This window comes from Zeus faber, assembly GCF_960531495.2.
Source record: "Zeus faber genome assembly, chromosome: 5".
Taxonomy (NCBI): Eukaryota; Metazoa; Chordata; class Actinopteri; order Zeiformes; family Zeidae; genus Zeus; species Zeus faber.
The window spans coordinates 31394143-31412424 of NC_137192.1; the positions used below are offsets into that span (position 1 = coordinate 31394143).

The 18282-nt window shown below is 44.6% G+C and overlaps 2 protein-coding genes across 3 annotated transcripts; one reads left to right on the plus strand and one right to left on the minus strand.

Annotated features, from left to right (window-relative positions):
- The first annotated feature begins 5156 nt into the window (after nt 1-5156).
- inpp1 (inositol polyphosphate-1-phosphatase) lies at nt 5157-10091 on the plus strand. Of its 2 annotated transcripts, none has more exons than XM_080001325.1 (6): nt 5157-5367; nt 6150-6357; nt 6616-6676; nt 6939-7139; nt 7256-7430; nt 8325-10091. In XM_080001325.1, exons 2-6 carry the CDS (start codon nt 6154-6156, stop codon nt 8830-8832), a joined length of 1149 nt encoding a protein of 382 aa, XP_079857451.1. In that variant the 5' UTR covers nt 5157-5367; nt 6150-6153; the 3' UTR covers nt 8833-10091. The 2 variants fall into 2 exon arrangements, with proteins under 2 accessions (XP_079857451.1, XP_079857450.1); XM_080001324.1 differs by lacking the exon at nt 5157-5367 and adding an exon at nt 5391-5573.
- An 821-nt stretch (nt 10092-10912) lies between these two features.
- dnajc14 (DnaJ (Hsp40) homolog, subfamily C, member 14) lies at nt 10913-17810 on the minus strand. The gene is made up of 7 exons (XM_080000629.1): nt 17676-17810; nt 15035-16560; nt 14805-14911; nt 14099-14218; nt 13803-13963; nt 13499-13601; nt 10913-13357 (listed from the first exon to the last, which is right to left on the minus strand). The coding sequence occupies exons 2-7, from the start codon at nt 16301-16303 to the stop codon at nt 13063-13065; spliced, it is 2055 nt and encodes a 684-aa protein (XP_079856755.1). The 5' UTR covers nt 16304-16560; nt 17676-17810; the 3' UTR covers nt 10913-13062.
- Nucleotides 17811-18282: the final 472 nt, after the last annotated feature.

Below are 18282 nucleotides of genomic sequence, written 5' to 3' on the forward strand. Positions count from 1 at the left end.
AGGAGTTAGGTGAGTGTTGGAGACTTAAGTGTAACTTACAGTCCCCTTGAGAAAATATAACAGAACTGTACACACATTGAATATTTAATGATATGAATCGATTAATTTATTAATTTAGGGGAGAACGTTCATTTCTGCAGATACCAGGTTTGCAAGACCTTGTTTTTTCGGCTGAATGGAGAAAGGAACTTCCTTAAGTTGGAAGTGGACGTCATTGGTTCCTTGGTGTTCGATCCTGCAGACCCCAGGGTGCTCGTGGGTCCTTTTTCCATCTGGAGTTGTGGAAGCGTCGCTTCAAGTTCATTAATCCTGGTCCCCGTTGTCAATTGTTTTTTGGCCCATTCTCGAGCCCTCTCCTCGAAATCCAGCTTGGCCTGGTAGAGGTCCATATTCTCTCCCTTGAGGGTGGACATCAATGTCACCATTTCCTCCTTCTCACGGAGGATTCATTTATTTTCCTCCTCCCTGTTCTTGCTGATGCAAGGCTCATTTTCGGCCTGCTCGTCCCAGGTTGCAGCTTCCTTCCCCAACAGCTGCATTTGAAGGATTGCCTTCTCAATGGAGGCTTCCATCTTGTCCTTTGAGGACTGCCGGCGGGTAATCTCTACTTGGAGAAGTGTGTTCAAGTTCTCATCTTTGTCAACTTGGACCTCCTCCTCCTTCAAGGCTTCGAGCTAAACAGTCTGGCTATCAATGGTCTCCCGGGTGTTCTTCAGCTGGAGCTGCAAGGTCTCAATAGTTTCTTTGTCCTGTGCTTCGGCCTTTTTAAATTTGTCTCTCTGGTTGGAGAGCTTCTGCTGCAGGATCTTATTGTTCTCCACAATCTGCCTCAGGTCCTGTGACAGTCTCCTGACCTCGACATTTGGCCGAGCAGCCCCATCACCATCAAACTTACGCTGCTGTGGTCGACCACGCAACCATTGAAAATTGTGCAAGGACTTGATGAGCGCAGATGTCTTGTCTGCGTCCGTGCGTCCGTCTTTGTTTGGTGTCTGTGACACACAGAACGCTTGGACCCTGTCCGGCTTCCGTGGTACAGGGTCGGGAGGAGAGTGTCTGTGGTCCTCTGCACATTCCTTCTCCGTGTCAGTGTCAGTGTGTGCATCTTTTATTGGAGCCTGGGAGTCACGCAATGCTTGGTCCTTGGATGGTCTGCAGACCTGTGCAGATTTCCTGTCTTCACAAAGAACTCTTCTTTTTGTTTTTTTTTGGACGTCACCACATTCCTCTGCAGGTTTGGTTTTGTCTGCTTGGTCCCGCAGGATCCGCAGCATCTGCAGGACGGTGTCGGCGGGAGACGCTGGGCGGAGCCTGTCGTGTCCTGATATGGAGAGGCTCTTCAGTGCGGCAGTCAACGTGCTGGCCATTCCGTGAACAGCTCTGGAGCAACAAACTAACTCCACCGGGTCATCCTGGCCTGTGGTGAGATTACACAGCGTCTTGGTGAAAAACACATTGACGTTTCCTGTCACCTCCCTGACAGCAGTCCGCGTCAGCTCACCACAGTCCATCAACACCTCCTCCTGGACATTCAAGGCAGAGGTCAGCGCTCGGTGGATGGAATCACCGACACTGGCCAGGACTTGCTCTTCAGTGAGACTGAAGTCCAAGACCAGTCCAAATGCTTCATCTGGTACTCCAGGGCTTCTGGGTCCTAACCCCGTGGACAATGGGAAAGGCTGCCCGTAGACGTGGACGTACTGATGAAAGCTCGGGAGCACGGCGTCCAGGATGGTTTTTCCACAAAAACTTGATGATGTCCAACATTAAGTGTTGCAGGGTGGATTCCAGTTCCTGTTTTGGATAACTTGGTACGGTTAAAATAGGATTTTATTGTACAGTTGTGTTTGAGAATATGTAAAACTCAAGGTGACATAAAATAATAATACACAGCGTGTGACATTGAAATACATACAGAGTCTGCCTTCAGGTGGGAGCTTGACCATCCGCTGACCTGGTGCAGCCAGAACCACCTCAACGCAGTGAAGACCGTGGAGATGGTTGTGGACTTCAGGAAGAACGCAGCCTCACTCACCCCCATCACCCTGCTTGAATCCCCAGTCGACTCTGGAGTCCTACCGCCTCCTGGGAACCATCATCTCCCAGGACCTCAAATGGGAGCTGAACATCAGCTCCATCATTAACAAAGCCCAGCGAAAGCTTCCTGCAGCAGCTAAGGAAGTTCAACCTGCCAGAGACGATGATGGTGCACTTCTACACCTCCATCACTGAGTCCATTCTCTTCTCCTCCATCACCATCTGGTACGCTGCTGCAACCACCAAGTACAAGGGCGGACTGTGGCGTGTCATTCGCTCCACTAAGAAGGTGATTGGCTGCAATCTGCCATCTCTACATGACCTGTACGCCTCCAGGACCTGTACACCTCCATGATTAACTTACACCTTTTATTGGCATCACAGTTTTAAGAAATTGTCACAACAAGGTATTCCTATTCAAATAAAAAGTTGCCAAGTTATCTGTGTTAACACTAGTACGTTGTGGAAAGCTTCTGCCAAAGGTTTGCCAAGTATTCCACTTTTTCTGCCAAAATGTCCTATGGGAAACTAACACTTAGGCAGAAAAACAGATCTATTGACGCATCTATTGGCACAAAATCGGTCGTCATGGAAACACATTTAAACAACATCCCGCATAGCCTTGCCGCTCGGTAGCCACGGCAACCGAGGTGCATCGTCATGTGTTGTTTTGGTGACGCAAAAACTCAACTTTTCTCTATTGGGGAGCTGGTATTAGAAATAAACATGAATAAATAAAAGAAAAGAAAAAGTGGAGCTGGCATCAAATATATATTACTAAATACAAGTTATTGGAGGATACAACTGTAGTTACGTGTGTGTGTGTGTGTGTGTGTGTCGCACTCCAGCGTCTCCGGTCAGACCGTGCTTTTTACTATTACCATTACTGTTACTATATTGTTTTTTTATCATATGTTTTATCATATCATATATCATATTGTTACACTTATTATTTTTCCAAATATTTTCATGACTTATCTTAAATGTACTGTATTTTATTAATGGGACAGTAATAATAATAATAATAATATTCATCATCATCATCATCATAAATATAGCTGCAGGCAATAATATGTGGGGTCCAGGGTAGACAGCCCTTCGTTAAAGTTCAATGGACGAGTATGCTTTGGCTTTCTGTTCTAGTGTGTTTTGTGTGTATGTGTGTGTGTTTTTTTGCGGAAGTTCATTTGTTCCGGCCTGGTTACAGAGTATTTCTATGATCGGGTGGTGTTTGCGGCTGTGGGTGGGTTTCCTACCCCGCAACTAACGGCGGTTATCACTCTGAAGTAGGACCGCATGATTGTGGCTAAAATGCTAATCAGAATTATTTTAGTCATTATTGTCATCATGGTTATTTATGACAATTATTCATCACCTTTGGGGAACAGAATCATTTTCTGGCACTTTATAAATCAACATGAAACGGCTTTCACAATAATGATGTATTTCATAAACCTATGAATAAATAAACTAAGGTGAGTGGTTTAACTGATTCCGTTATAGAGGATATATAATGAAATAAGTTGTGTGTAGTGAGGGACACCAAAAACACAAAAAGAACACATACGGACTGAACCCCTAATAATATAATAAATTAAATGAGAATTTCTATAGGGAAGACAGACAAACTATAAAGTTCTGCAACTACATTGCAATAAATTTATCAGGGTGAACGTGAACGCATTTTTTGAAAAATATAGTGCAGTGATTAAAGAGGGAAACATTGAAATAAGAGATATGTAGTGATCAATATAGATATATTAAACATATACTGCAAGTTGGCGATATTTTTCACTTAAATCGATTTAAGCCGTGCCTTTTTTTTTTCCATTCCGGTTGGTATTATCTCTCAGGTGATATTAGATCAATAACACTGTTGCCACTTGTTCTTCTGTGTCATCTATTCTCTCTGCTCTGCCCCTAGAACAAACCTAGAAACCCTAAATCTAGACCCTAACGGTATTGTGTTAAAGAATATTATACCCCGCGTATTGTTTCCTTGAATAACACATCACATTATTTCAAAAATTAATCAAGCTCCATTTCAAGGATTGTTATGGGTGTGGTCCCTGGGATTTATTACCTAAAATGTACGATATTCAGGTTTTGTGAACGCCTCTCATTTGTATAGAAATCTGGCTCAACGACAAAGACATAATTAGACAGACTAATTCATTTTATTTTGCAGCAAACATATTCAAGTGGTTTTTTTCCCCCATGAAAACCCAAACATGGGAAAACAGAAACATATCTACGACGAGGCACGTGGCGCGCCTTTCCTTTCTACTACATTATGCAGTCGCGACCCGCGGTCGGTCAATAGGGGGCGCTAGACCACCGCCCCAACAATCTGTCGGCGAGAGCAAAAAATCTTTGCACGTTCTGTCTTTTTCTGTGAACCAGGATTTAGGGGTCTCGTTCGGGGAAATAGCGGCCACTCCGTTTCCGAATTTGTCGAGCAAAGTCGATTTGATAGCGTCGCACTTTTCCCCTAAACGTGATTATGTTCCTTATTTGTTTTATTTGAAAGCCGGTGTCGTGCCCACAACCGCCGCAATTCCGATCCCCTTGGCGAGAACAAGATTTTCACGATGTCCGTCTGTCTGTAAAATATATATATATATATACTACTATTACTAATACTACTACTACTTATAATAATAATAGTAATAATAATAATAATAATGATAGTAATAATAATAATAATAATAATGATAATGATAATTAACTTGCTTCTGTTTTGAATACTAGGGTTAGTTAGTTTGTTACGCTACTCGAAAGCCTTTGTAAAGTCTGGTCGTTCGGCAGACGCTGGACCTCATAAAGAGCTGCGCTTATTTTCGTTTTGGAATTTTAAGATCCGCTGCCCACTCGGCGAACATCTCGTCGTTTTTTTTTGCCGTCGCCGCCGCCGCCGCCGCCGCCGCCGTCCCGTCGGTCCGTCCGCGGCGTGGACCTTGTTGCTCGTCGGACGACACACCGGGCGCGCACCGGCGCCTTCCGCCCCCGCCCCTGCCGCCAGACCCCGCGCGATGTCATTGGTTGGGAGCGCGACGACGGGCCGCCGTCGCCCCGCCCCCTTCCCAACCGACGAGGCGCGGCGGCGGCGGCGTCTCGCGACGATCGCGACCTTACGGGAAACGCACCCGCCCCCCGATGACGTCACTGGCCAAGAACGGGCGAGAAAAAAGGCGAATCCGACGCTTACGTAACGGAGGCGTCGCTCCCGTTCGCGCTGACCGTCGTGGTGTTCGCGACTCCCGGTCGGATCCGACAGCACCGCGCCGCTCCCAGCAGCAAGAAGGGCGGCCCCTGGACACATCTTCTCGGGTGAGGTTTGGGTCCTTCCCTGCTTCCCTCCTTCCTTCCTTCCCTCCTTCCCTCCTTCCTTCCCTCCTCCCTGCTTCCCTCCTTCCCTCCTTCCCTCCTTCCTTCCCTCGTCTCCCGATCTCTTCGGGGACGATCAGACTCAACTGCGAAATGTTTTTCGTATCGAAACGAATGTGCGATCACAACAATGCGGCTCCAACTCCGACGTGAGTCAAACGGGGAGGGATAGAACACTCTGCAACGGGTCAGATTGTAGAAACATTTAGTTTCACACCTGGTCCACAGTACATGTACACAGTATGTGTACAGCTTCTGTTATGTATGTATGTATATGTATATGTTATGTGTGTGTGTGTGTATATATGCAAACCAGCATGACTTCCTATTTTTGACAGAATTAGAATTGTTGTTGACCCAGAGGTTTATTGTCAGGTAAGATTTTAGGTTTAATCACTTGCATCGTTAGTTTTATTATGTATTGCCATATTTTCTTCTTTTTTTTTAATATGTATTACATTATCTATCTCTCTGTGTATCTGTCTGTCTATCTGTTTGTCTGTCTGGTCTTCACGGGACCCGATATATATTTTGTAGATAACGTTTTTCCGCGTTCAGGGCTTCTCAGACCACACCTCTGACATACTTTCCCCCTTGGTCTATTTTTATTTTTATTTCTTTTTTCAAAATGCCCTATTTTCATTTTGAGCCTATAATTATCTCGCCGTGTCTCTGTGTCGGTGACGTACGAGGCTCCCATCACTGCTCCACCCTCTCTGCCCCAGCATCATGGCAGATCTGCTCAGGCTGCTGCTGCGGGTGGCGGAGAAGGCGGCGGACGTGGCCCGGGTGTGCAGGCAGGAAGCGCCGCTCTTCCAGCTCCTGGTCCAGGAGAAAACAGGAGATGACAAGAACAAGAAATTCGTCCAGGACTTCAAAACCCTGGCCGACGTGGTGATACAGGAGATGATCCGCCACGATGTCGGCGCGCAGGTAGAGGCTTGGACGGGGATGTCTCACCTGATGGGGGTTGTGTTTTTGTTTTTTGTTTTTAGGAAAGGCAAGTTAATTTGTACAGCACATTTCATACACATCCAAGTGCTTTACGTACGGCACAAGATGAATTGTATGAAAGCAAAGCGGAATAAAAGCATTTCGATAAAAAGCTCGAGACATATCATATTCAAAGACGTAATAAAACCCTGCAAACAGGCTTAAAATAAATAATCTCTCGCCCTTGTTTTTCCGCAGTTCCCCGAAATGACCGGTTTCATACACGGAGAAGAGTCCAACAAGTTTGAAAACGGACTTGGTAAATGACCTGCAACTTTGTACAACACCATTTTTCGACTGAATTTAATTTGAGGGCATCTGGATTATACAGAACCACAGTCAAGCGTCTGTTTAAAGATATTTGGATTGTATTGCAGCCACAATGCCATCAAACCCATGGTCGACGCAAATTCCTGCTGCGCTAATGTCCGCCCCCGTAGCGATCACCAGCACGTCGCGGCCCCATCTGAGGTATTTTGCCACGTTGTGAAAGTGACCCAACTCCGCCCGTGTTCCCTTAGGGGAGAGTGTGGTGGTAACGGTGTGCGCGACGGAGGCAGAGACGCTCGCTCTGCTGGCCACGGTGCTGGACGGGGATCGCACGGCGGCGTCCCTCCTGGCCAAGGCCATTCACCAAGACCCGGCCGCCGTGGACACGGGCACCGAGGGCCTGAGCGTTCCACACCGGCCCTCCGAGCTCGGCATCTGGATCGACCCCATAGGTGACACTCGGCAGGGGATGGGTCCCACTGTTTTTCAACGTGTGGTCAATTCCAGTGCTGGATCCAACTCTGGCCCTTTTATTAAGTGTAATTAATATATATATTTTTTTAATAAGATGCCACCAGCCAGTACATTGAAGGCCGTGAGGAGGTTTTGGAAGAAGGCCGCCTGTCTCCGTCAGGTCTGCACTGCGCGTTGGTTCTGATCGGGGTTTACCTCCGCAGCACGGGGGAACCCATCATGGGCGTGATCAACCAACCGTTCAACCACAAAGATCCAGCAGGTGGAGGGTGAGTCCGAAAAACAACTCTTATCTACACCACTGTCTTCTATGAAAGCCATGGAGCCGGAATCAGCACAAGCACCAAGACGTGGTTCGGCGCCGGCTGCGGACGCTGACCTCTTTTACTATTATTGCACATCTTATTGTTTGACCCAAATTTGGCCGCGCTATTTAAAAAAAAAATAAAAATAAAAGTTAAATGTTGTGATTTCGCTAATGCTACTAATGCGGAAATGCAAAGGAGGAGGTTACGCTGTGGAAATAGGCACGGATTGGCCCGAAGCAAGCGGGCCAATCCGTGTAGTTTTGGAAAGGTGCACGTGGCTCCGGCGGCGTTTCGACGTGCGACCATAAATCGTTCCTGAACCCGAGGGACCTGTAACACGGAGCCCGTACACCGTTTCCTGCCTTCAAGTTCCAGTCATTTTGGGTTGTAACAAAGAGCTTTGTTTTAATTCAGAGTAATTAATTTGATTATTAACAAATATTACTGCACAGATTTTAACGTGTAACAAAATGCGATAAGCTGATCCGTTAATATCTAAACCTCCCAGTGGAATGCAGCCGTGCTCCTACAAAGTACAAATCAGTGATACAACTGATACAACTCTAAATTCAATTCAATCACAAGGCGCGTTTGCAATTTAGTTTGAGATGATTTATTGTTTTACGTTTTCCAAAGGACATGTTTAGTATGTGTTACTTTATCTGTTTGTCTTAAATATAACTTAACTAAGAAGGCCTTAACAGCCCTCAACAAACACAATATGTCTTTGTATTGTGTACGTGATGTCTTAGACATTTTTACTACAACTCAGCATTCCGTTTTTGAAGCACTTTCCCCGTTCTTGTGTGTTTGATGACAAGATACCTGAAATAAAACATTTTGTGCTCATCACAGCTGGAGAGGAAAGCACTTCTGGGGTGTGTCGTGCGGAAGCGTGAAAGCCTGCTCGGTCTCCGCCCCGAAGCCCGCGCCCGACCGGGGTGAGGGTGGGAACGGACTGTCTGTGGTGCTGAGCTCCAGCGAGAAGCGTCTGGTGACGGACGCGCTGGCCCCGCTGTGCGGCCCCGGCAGGATGATGTACGCCTCCGGAGCCGGCTACAAGATCCTGTGCGTGATCCAGGGTCTGGCCGACGTCTACGTGCTCTCCGAAGGCAGCACCTTCAAGTGGGACTCCTGCGCCCCCCACGCCCTGCTGCGGGCCCTGGGAGGGGGCGTGGTGGACCTCAACAAGTGCCTCCTGTCGAGCGGCGGCACCGACGGGGGAGAGGCACAGCTGACCTACCACCGACCTCTCGCCCAGAGCCACGGAGCAGACCGCTGGGCCAACCAGGGCGGCCTGGTGGCCTATGTGGACTGTAAATCGCTCCATGCCGTCATCGACACCCTGAAAGACAAGCTTTAACCGAACGACCACTCCCTGAAGAAGCTGCTGTTATAATATAGTATTTTCTTTTTTTTTTATATATATATATATATATATATATATATATAGTTCTTACCAGGTCCTTGAGGTGCTTGAATTTTTTAGAAAATTAAGTACTGGAATACCTTGAAAATATACCATTTTGTGCTTGAAAAGTCCTTGAAGAAAGACGTGATAATTGAAAAGCTGTGGTATACCCCCATACTTTTTGATTCAAATCATAACGTAATAAAAAATGTATCCAGAAACGCTTTTATGACCGATTATGCCAGGGAAATGTAAATTTAATCCAGCATGACGTTTAAAATTGATTATATTTGTTTTGCATGGAGTTCTTCAAAATGAAAAGAAAAAAAAAATAGTGCTTGAAAACGCACTTTTATTTTCTAATGCCAGAATGAACCCTGTATAAAGTAAGCACATTATCATTTACACATAAACATATATGCAATTATTTACGTTGACCTGAGCTAAGTTGTTTTTTTTGTTTTTTTGCACCCGATACGTGCAGTATATAAACATTTGACAAATGTAATTAAGGTTTGAAGTCATTTAGGCTGAAGAGTTGTATGTGAGTAATACTGACAGTTGGTGAAACGATGTATTGCGGCAGTTTGTCTGTATCCCATCATGAGAAGTTAGAGAAAGGAAGTGAAGTCCTCACTGCTGGACAGCTGAGGCACGCCTCACTGCATGTCACTAACGTGGCATGTTGAGACTGTGCTCAAGCCTATGTTGAACTACCAGGCTATAATTTGATATATTTTAATTATTAACTGTTATCAGTACAATTGCAGATATTGCCCTCCAAAGATACGCTCTGAATGGGGTGAAAAGGAGCCCAGTGTGTGCAAGTCAAAAGCAGTCAGTGTCTGAATCCGCACCTCTTCTCAAACCACTCCTTTTAAGGAGCAAAGTCTCAGATGTGTCCTACCTTCTTTCCATTACCAGAGCTCTGCTGGTTAAGGTCAGAAAGTGGAAAAGACACACAAGGCGTACAAGTATGACTCAGTCGAACACTTGTGTGTTGGTCTTTTGTAAAATGAAAATAAGCTGATTTAATGATATGGGACCTATGCAGATTTACCGGCTCCTGAAACTGGTTTAGTCAGGATTCTTCAACAGACTTGCTATGTTACACCACAAAATACCTTGAAGTAGTGCTAGAGTTATTTTATGATACATATGTATATGTTTGAGAAGTATAAATTGTATATTCACCATTAAAGAGCTAAAATACTTTGTATAATAGCGATTGTATACTGTTGATTACAAAATGCAAAAGGTTACGTATCGCAAATCTTTATTTTGAAAACTAAAGTGATGAAAACAGTTTTTGAGCGCTTAGACAACTCCAACCCCCGATTCCCTAACAAAAGTGGTACAAGTGTACTGCACGTTACTTCCTAATGATTGTCAGGTCTCCCCACCCCCCAATCTTTTTGCATATTCTGTTAAGTTTTTTACAAAACAAATGACCTCTGGGATGATGTCTTTATAACTGCTACTGTAATCATACTGTACATATAGAAGTCGTGACTATTCCTGCATGAAAACATTCGATGGGATGTTCATTTAGTCACTGGAATCCAGAACGTAGAACAGTAGTTTGTGGGTTCCAACAGGGGGCCCAGTACCCTAAAATGGACCATGTTGTTTCGTGTGGTCTAGATGAATTTGGAGAGGGAAGAAATTACAATGATATTTATCATTGTACAGATGGCAAGATTATTACAAAAGGGAAATTATTTAAAAATCGATTTTTTTTTTTGAGTTGAACAAAAGTTTTTTTTAGTTGTACATAAAATATTAAGCTAAACATGAAGATTTCACTAATTACACCGTTTCTTGTATTACTGGTTGCAATACCTGAAATAGCTCCTTCCTCTGCCACTTGGATGTCTGTGAAGGTCAAAGTCCAGCCGACAGGGATATTTTGGCTCTGAACCCATAATTTCTGGGAAACAGACCTTCAATTCATACCAACAACGAACGAGGATGATTGCAAACTGTAGCTGAAAACTCATGTTTGGAAAAGAAAAACCCACTGATCACATCATGACAATGCAGTAGTTTAGCTTCTCAGACATCCAACGGGAACTCAAGCCTTTGGCAAGACAAGTCTTTTCCAAAATGTCTCATTTACTCAATGTAGCAAAACTACAATAGAAAATAATAAGGGTATCGCGAAACCATTGATTACTTTTAAGTCAAGCGCTCCGACAATACTTGGGTGGTTATTGAAAGTAGCTTCGGAAATATGATCAGCAGACAGAGTTGTGTCAACACACCCCTTCATCGTTCAAAATAATAATTACAAAAGAAATGACAATAACCTCTTATAATGGCTAAAAACTCATCTTCACTTATAGGATTCTGTAAACAATCAGGGTTGGTTTTCTTCAGCACAACTTGAAGTCAAACATGCTTTCTATGAGAAAAAAAAAAAAAAAATCACTCCTTGTCCTCAGTGATACACATTGCGCAGGTCAAAATGAGAGAGGTAACTCAGCAATGCATGGCGAGATAACTGGAACCATAAAGATCAAAAAGGAAAGTCTAATCTTTGTCACTGGAAAAAAAACAAGTAAATATGAGTGCATATCTGCAAAATTTAAATATATGACAATCTTTTTTTTTTTTTTTTTACCCCGTTTTCCAAAAAGGTAACATAATTCTGATGAAGAATAATCTCAGCAACTTTGGGATCCCACTATTACTCTTAACTAAAGGTCCATTACTGTCCAGTGTTTGCAAATGAATATGGAAGATATTAAAAGGCATTTTACACAGCAGTTTGGGGAAGACAGGCAGTGTTTCCTCCTCCTGCTATGACAAGTGGAGAGAAAGCAAGACGACTTCTCCACTCCAAACGCAAGAACGTCTTGAAATCTTATGAGAACCACCAAATGTGCTTCCATGTCCTTAATAGTTTATATTTTGCCGAATTGTGTTGTGCTCTTCTGATTGGTCTCTATGGCAGGCTCGTTCAACAACAGGTATTTTATGGCCAAAAACCTGCAAATTGGTTTTGAAGTGATTTATTTTATTTTTTTTTTAATGAAGATCTTCTGGACCTTTACGGTTACCAGAGAGCCAAACAATCATGTTCTAGACCTTTCCCGGGACAAGAACCATCCAGCACATCACATAATAATAATTTGGATGCAAGTGTACCGAGAAAATAATTCAGCAGATGACGAAAAGAAGCTTTATGCTGATAACGCATTATACATTTCAATTTGTCCAAAGCAAGATAAGTCAAAAATGAAAGAAAAGGTTTAGATGACAAACTTTTGTTTATCAAATGACCACAGAAGGCAACAGGTTGAATGATACTGAATGCGCATGATATCGCTCTTGTTTTGAAAGACATCACTACTTTTTTTGGCATTTTGACAAATGTTAGTGTTCCGACTGACGAGCCAATGATGCACCTGGATAATCTGCACGCGACACTTTCTCTTCTGCTCACTTGTGTGTAATGCAAAACACAACAATGACTTCACAAAGCTGCCTTTCAGCAAATGCGACAACATAATATCTGCAACTGAATTTTTTTTTGCATTTGTGGATATTAAACAGATGTCGTGAGTTTAACAAAAAGTGGGCGAGTTGCAGGTCCAAAATGTGACCTCACACCTAATGTGCCAGTCAAAGCGTGACAGAGGAACTACGGCTGCCCGGATAATCATCTTCAGCTTTCGATTAGAGGGATTCCCATTTTCCAACTGGCTTTCATCCTATCTTTATGAAACATAAAAAGGAAATACATCAGCGAAAAAAAAAAAAAAAAAAAAAAAAAAAAATGCGACAACCAAAATGTTAAAATGCAAGTGAATAAAACGCTCATGCAATGCAAAATTTGGCAGGAAATTAAGACGGGAACATTTGTTACAGCATTCTGATACAGAGTTCAAGGCTACAGTCGTCTTAAAGACCAACAGAACGTTGAAATGACTGGGAACGATGCGTTTTCATTGCCACCCTTCATCTCCTCATCATTTAAGTTCCCACTATGGGTTCCACTCCACATTCTGCTTTGGCCGATACCAAACACACTGTCGCGCTGACAGCTCCACCCACATGAATCTTTTCAGTCCAACTCATGACGGGCAGATCTTGGTGCGCCCAGAAGCATGTGAGAGACGACCCTTAGCTTTTGTGTCCCTGTGTTTCTAAGGTGATGAGTTCAGTTGTCAATAGCTTTCACCTCTGAAAGGGCTTGCGGACCTTCTTCTTCCTCCTGGGCGGCTTCCCGCTTTCGGCCCAGGGCTCGCTCGGCTCCGGCCGCTGGCCCCCGGGCATGAAGAAGCCCGTCTGCGTCGGGGGAGGGGAGAACGGGGGAGGTCCTGCACCGGGAGGCTGGTGCTGTGTTGGGCCCGAGGGGAAGAAGCCCCCGTTGGCCGCCATGTCACAGGCGGGGCCTCCCTGGAAGATGCGGTTGAAGAGGTCCTGCAGATCAGCGGGGTTGGCCGGACCTGACGCGTGCTCTGAGGGAGCCCTGAAACGACCAGACCAGGAGTCAGGGTGGGAAGTCTGACGTTTAACCCTGGAAAATATATATCTGTATGGTGGATGAAAGCATCACTATCGCTACGTCATCAAACAACACGATCGATAGGGTCACTCTTACGGATCTTACCGTTGTCTTGAGGAACTGCTGTTGTTCTTGGAACCAAATGAGATGTGATAGGGCACACGGTGCGTGTCGGGAGAGATCCCTATTCTCTGGCAGCCCGCCCACTCTGAAACATGACAACAGTTAACGACGGCTCGCAAAAAGAAGAGGAAGAAAGAAAAAGACAAATCTCAGTCCGCCAAATTCAATCCTGGATTTTGTCTCGGGTTCAAACTTTCCGACAGCGCGTGATGTCTACCGGGTTTCCCTCTAAAATACTGCGTTATCAAAACTTTGCTTTTCCAACGGCCGCACACAGTGAGTCTACCTGTTATGTCGTAGACCTTGCCATCCATACAGGCAAAGTATGTGATACGAAGACCCAACATGCTGGACTCCGCCCACAGGTCGCCCTCCTCAGCGCTGTGGTAGCGGCTGCATTCTGCACAAAAGCGGGCCTCTGCAGGCTCACGGTCCATCTCAAACCTCCTGCGAGGAAGCACATCAGCAATGTTTATGCTTCCCTGGTGCTGCACCACACGGAGGAATAAATGAGCTTAAGTTGCATTTCGTTCGGGTTTATCCTGTGACTCGCGGCGACAGGTTTGGGTTGAGATGACGTACTTGTGCTTGCCTTCACACTTGGTACACATCATGGTGTTCATGGCTTCCTTCAGGTCGTCCTGCAGCTTGGAGAGGAACTCATTCATGGACTTTGACAGCTCAGTCGCAGCCATCCGCTTGCTGTGACAGAAGAATAAACGTTATTGTTACTGATGTTCTGTGGCTATAGAATACAAGCCAGGAAAGTCAAACACACAAACAACATACAATGGAGTGCATTCAATTTCAAAGGACGTATTCAACAAAATAAAAAGAAATCAACGTAGATTTAAGAGGATTTCGTCGTTTTGTTGGGAATATGTTGAGAATATATTTGTTTGGAAGTCCTGAGTTAAATTTTACAAAACACTAAATAGGGAGGCACAATAATCAGCGCTTACAAGCTTACTGCTCCCATTTAACATTTGGAAGGAGATTGAGAATGTCTTACAGGTTTAGACTACAACATTTCGCAACAGATAAAATGAAATAACAAAAGCAGACACAAAGCTGCAGTTACTTAGAGGTTGTTGCAGTGAAACTTAATGAAAAACACTCCTCTAGGCTTTATAACTATTTCTTATATATAACTATATATAACCACACACACACACACACACTTTCAACTAGTTTTTAAATTGTTGTGATTTTTTTGCTTTTATGAATTTAATTTGCTTTTAGATTTAAATAGTTACAATATCGTACATAATTGCAGAGTAATTCTCACATTTCATACTCTCGTCGTGTTTCAGGGTTACTGACAATATCCCAGGCCGCTCTAAGCACTTTGAATGCCTCTCCTGCACGCGGGTGCTTATTCTTGTCTGGATGGACCTAAGAGAAATGGATTAGAGAGGAGAAGCAGACAAGCTAAACAGACAATAAAATACCGTAGCATGACAACTTATGAGTAACAAATGCTTGAACCTATGCAGGAGACAATACGTCCGTCCATACCTGGACAGCCAGCTGTCTGTACGCTCTTTTTAGCTCCGCCTCTGTAGCGTGGACCTCCACGCCGAGCACCGTGAAGGGGTCCAGTTCGTCCTCTGGTACCTGTGCCAAAGCGAGCAGTCTCTCCAGCTCCTGCCCGGGCTGCGACCGCCCTATTCTGCCTGGCGACTCAGGTGTAGGCGGGGATACCTGCCTGTCCCTCCTAAACCAGCTTCTGACTTTCTCTAGTGAGAGAACTATCCTCTTCCAAAACCTTGAATCCTGGCATGCCGACCACCACCGTTTTCCCCTGTCTCCGCCTATTCGGACCAGCAGACCCTTAGTCCATTGTGACCCCAGATATACTAAAGCACAGAAAAGTGCAAAACTAGTTATGGCAGTCTGCTTTAACCACTTCATTGAGTTAGAAATCTTATCAACAAGGTCCACTCCTGTGCACTTCACCGCCTGCAGAATCCGCCGAGCATCGGCTTTCATCCCAGGGACGTCGGTGATCTTTGTAAGAAGCTGGAGACTGAAGTTGTAAACAGTCAGTCCTCCCGTCTCCACACCGACGCCACAGTGGTGTGTCAATGTGACAATGAGCTCAATCACCATGTGGATGCACGAGAGGCACCAGGAGCCGAGAGACTGGGACAGGAGCTCCTTGAAGGCAAGGGCCAGCTGTTTGCCTGTTTGCCTGCGACCGCGGCTCTGCTGATGGTGGTGGTTGCGTCTCCGGAGCTGCTTGTGCCTGGAGCCACTTGACGCGATGTTACCCTTCTGAATGGAGGAAAAAAATAGGGCACTTGTTGAGCTATGGCTACTTTGCTCCGACACGGATCCCCCACCGCTGTTCCTGGATCTACACCTCTTCCCGGTCCCTGAGTTCCTCCAGCCTGACTCTCCGTTTATATGTTGCAGTTTTTCATCTTCCTCTTTTTGGATTTCCCCCTCACCGTCTTCCTCTTCGTGATCCGCAATCTCTGAATTGTCATCATCCTCAGAGGGCGGCTGTTCTAATTTGTGTGAGACCTCCTCTGTGTTCTCTTGCAACTCAGTGGCTACACAACACTCCCCATCGACCGCTCCTGAGTTTTGTGGTGTGGCCAGGTTTGATGTGTCCTGAGGGTTGCATTTGAGAAAGGATCTCATGTCGTCCACAAATGGCGATGCATCGTCTTCCTCAGTCGCCCTGGTTTCACGCTGACTTGTTCTGGTCAATGAGGTGTCACTGCCAGAGAACAGGCTCCCTTCGAGGCTCTCCTCCTCAGGTTCAGTAATGCCATCCATCTCCCTTTCTAAAGACTCCTTTTCCGTTTACCTTCCGTCTCCCGCCAATCCAAGCGTTGCACAAAAGGAATTTTATGAAAGGTGATGGGACAGGCTGATGCCCTCTGTAGAGATCCTCCCCAAGTTCTTGTGAGGTAAGACCAAAACTCTGGGGGCCCTGAAGGTTAGCCACATTTTCATGATGTGAATAAGCAAGTTTGGACTTCACAAAGGCCTTTTCTGTACCATCCAACTCCCACGATATAGTGGCTCTTTATCTGCAAAGACAGGTTAAATTAGTTAACTGGGCAAGACTGCGGACAAGCAAATTTAAAAAAGAAACTGTGAGCAATGACTGTATTTGAAATCTGGGAAGCCTTCAAAAATAACACTTTTGAACATCATTTGGCCAATAGCTGTATTTAATCTGGTTAATTAAATACATCTAATCAACCAGATAGGTAGGAAACTTTAAAAATTTGAAAGAAAAGCTAAATCTGAAAACGCTTGGTTTTGATTTGAGTTGAATTTTCAAATAAATAAACATTTCCATTTCAATCCCAATTGTATACAAAAATGTGTACAAACGACTGGGTTTGATTAATGACATCTTACGCAGGACAGCCAGTCGCTGGTGGAAAGATTCCTAACTGTATTTAGTGATCCAGCTGCAGCGATGCTCAACATGGGGTCAGGGGATCCCCGACCCCAGGGGTCCTTCACAGGATTCCACAAAAATAATTCCTGATTGAACATCAACATTACTTCATTTCAAGATAGATAGATAGATAGATAGATACTTTATTTATCCCCAGAAGGAAATTGCAGTATAAGAGCAGCTCACACGAAAACAACAGGAAATTATAACAAAGTGGTTTAATTAACAATAAAAAAATAGATTGAATATGCAATAAAACTAAAAATTTAAAAGTGGCAATATGCAATAAGGGTATAATTATATAATAGTACATCATATGTCAATGAAAACGAGGCTCAATAATGTGGAAAAGGGTTGAAAATCTCTGATCTAGTGAAGTGACACGTCCATTAAACAGAAGCTAACAGGGCTCTCGTGTAGCTGTAGAGCAGCCAAGGTTAGCGTAGAGGCAGCAAGTGAATAACTCAAGATTAACCACAAAAAGCAGACGGGGGGGTCGATGTTCGGTGAAAGCGTCCCATTGGTCCTTTTTCCCCAAAACCGCTGACCATAACGACATTACCAAAAGGCAGGCGGCCAGCTGGCTAGCTAGCTTGTTAGTTCAACTAGCTAAAGCTACGATAGCATTTGGATCCCCCTGCCTGTAAGGTGGGCGAGCTAGCTGAGACTGGACCAATCTGTGGGGGCGAATTTGAGCCGTGCTTCAGCGTCGAGGCGGACGGAGGGCGGAGGTACCTGGTTCGCGACTGTTTGGGCTTGTTGGCGGGTTGTTCGGCGGGCGGACGCTGTTGTTTTCCCTTACTTTGCTCACTTCTTGTTGTGCTTCTTTGGCGTCCCTTTCCCGTGCCCGAGCGTCCGCACGCACAGCGAAGTACCGCCCCCTGTCGTTCGCTCCCAGTAGCGTAACGTTACTCCCAGTAATGTAACCTGTAACGCTGCCGCTACAGTTACCGCTACAGTTACCTGCATATTGATGGGTTATTGTCGCAGTTCTTCCCTTTCCTCCTCAAGCGTTGCAAATTAAAGTCACAATTATTATTATTATTATTATTATTATTGTTATTGCAACAATCATATTTTTATGTACTTTTAATAATTAAAATAATTGAATAATACTCTAATATATTTGTCAAGTGACTGTACGGTACGGTCTAAGTTAACCTACATGTTAGCTTAATTAAAAAAAAAAAAATAATTAAATTGTAAATTGTAATCGGCGTGAGCGCTCGTCTGCAAAAAAAAAAAAAAAAGGCACAGTAAGCACATTATGACGTAATAAGCCCCGCTGTGCCAGGGCACGGGGTGTGTACTTTTATTCGTAATACTACGTTTAAGTACACGT

Bases quoted from the DNA above. Each gene is read 5' to 3' on its own strand.
- inpp1 (XM_080001324.1), top strand. From the start codon at position 5,518: ATGTTTTTCGTATCGAAACGAATGTGCGATCACAACAATGCGGCTCCA. The intron at 6,677-6,938 runs GTAAATGACCTG...GTGTTCCCTTAG, and splicing joins CAAGTTTGAAAACGGACTTG to GGGAGAGTGTGGTGGTAACG. The intron at 7,140-7,255 runs GTGACACTCGGC...TTTTTTAATAAG, and splicing joins CATCTGGATCGACCCCATAG to ATGCCACCAGCCAGTACATT.
- dnajc14 (XM_080000629.1), bottom strand. From the start codon at position 16,303: ATGGATGGCATTACTGAACCTGAGGAGGAGAGCCTCGAAGGGAGCCTG. The intron at 13,602-13,802 runs GTAGACTCACTG...GTCATGTTTCAG, and splicing joins CAAGGTCTACGACATAACAG to AGTGGGCGGGCTGCCAGAGA. The intron at 13,358-13,498 runs GTAAGATCCGTA...TGGTCGTTTCAG, and splicing joins AGCAGTTCCTCAAGACAACG to GGCTCCCTCAGAGCACGCGT.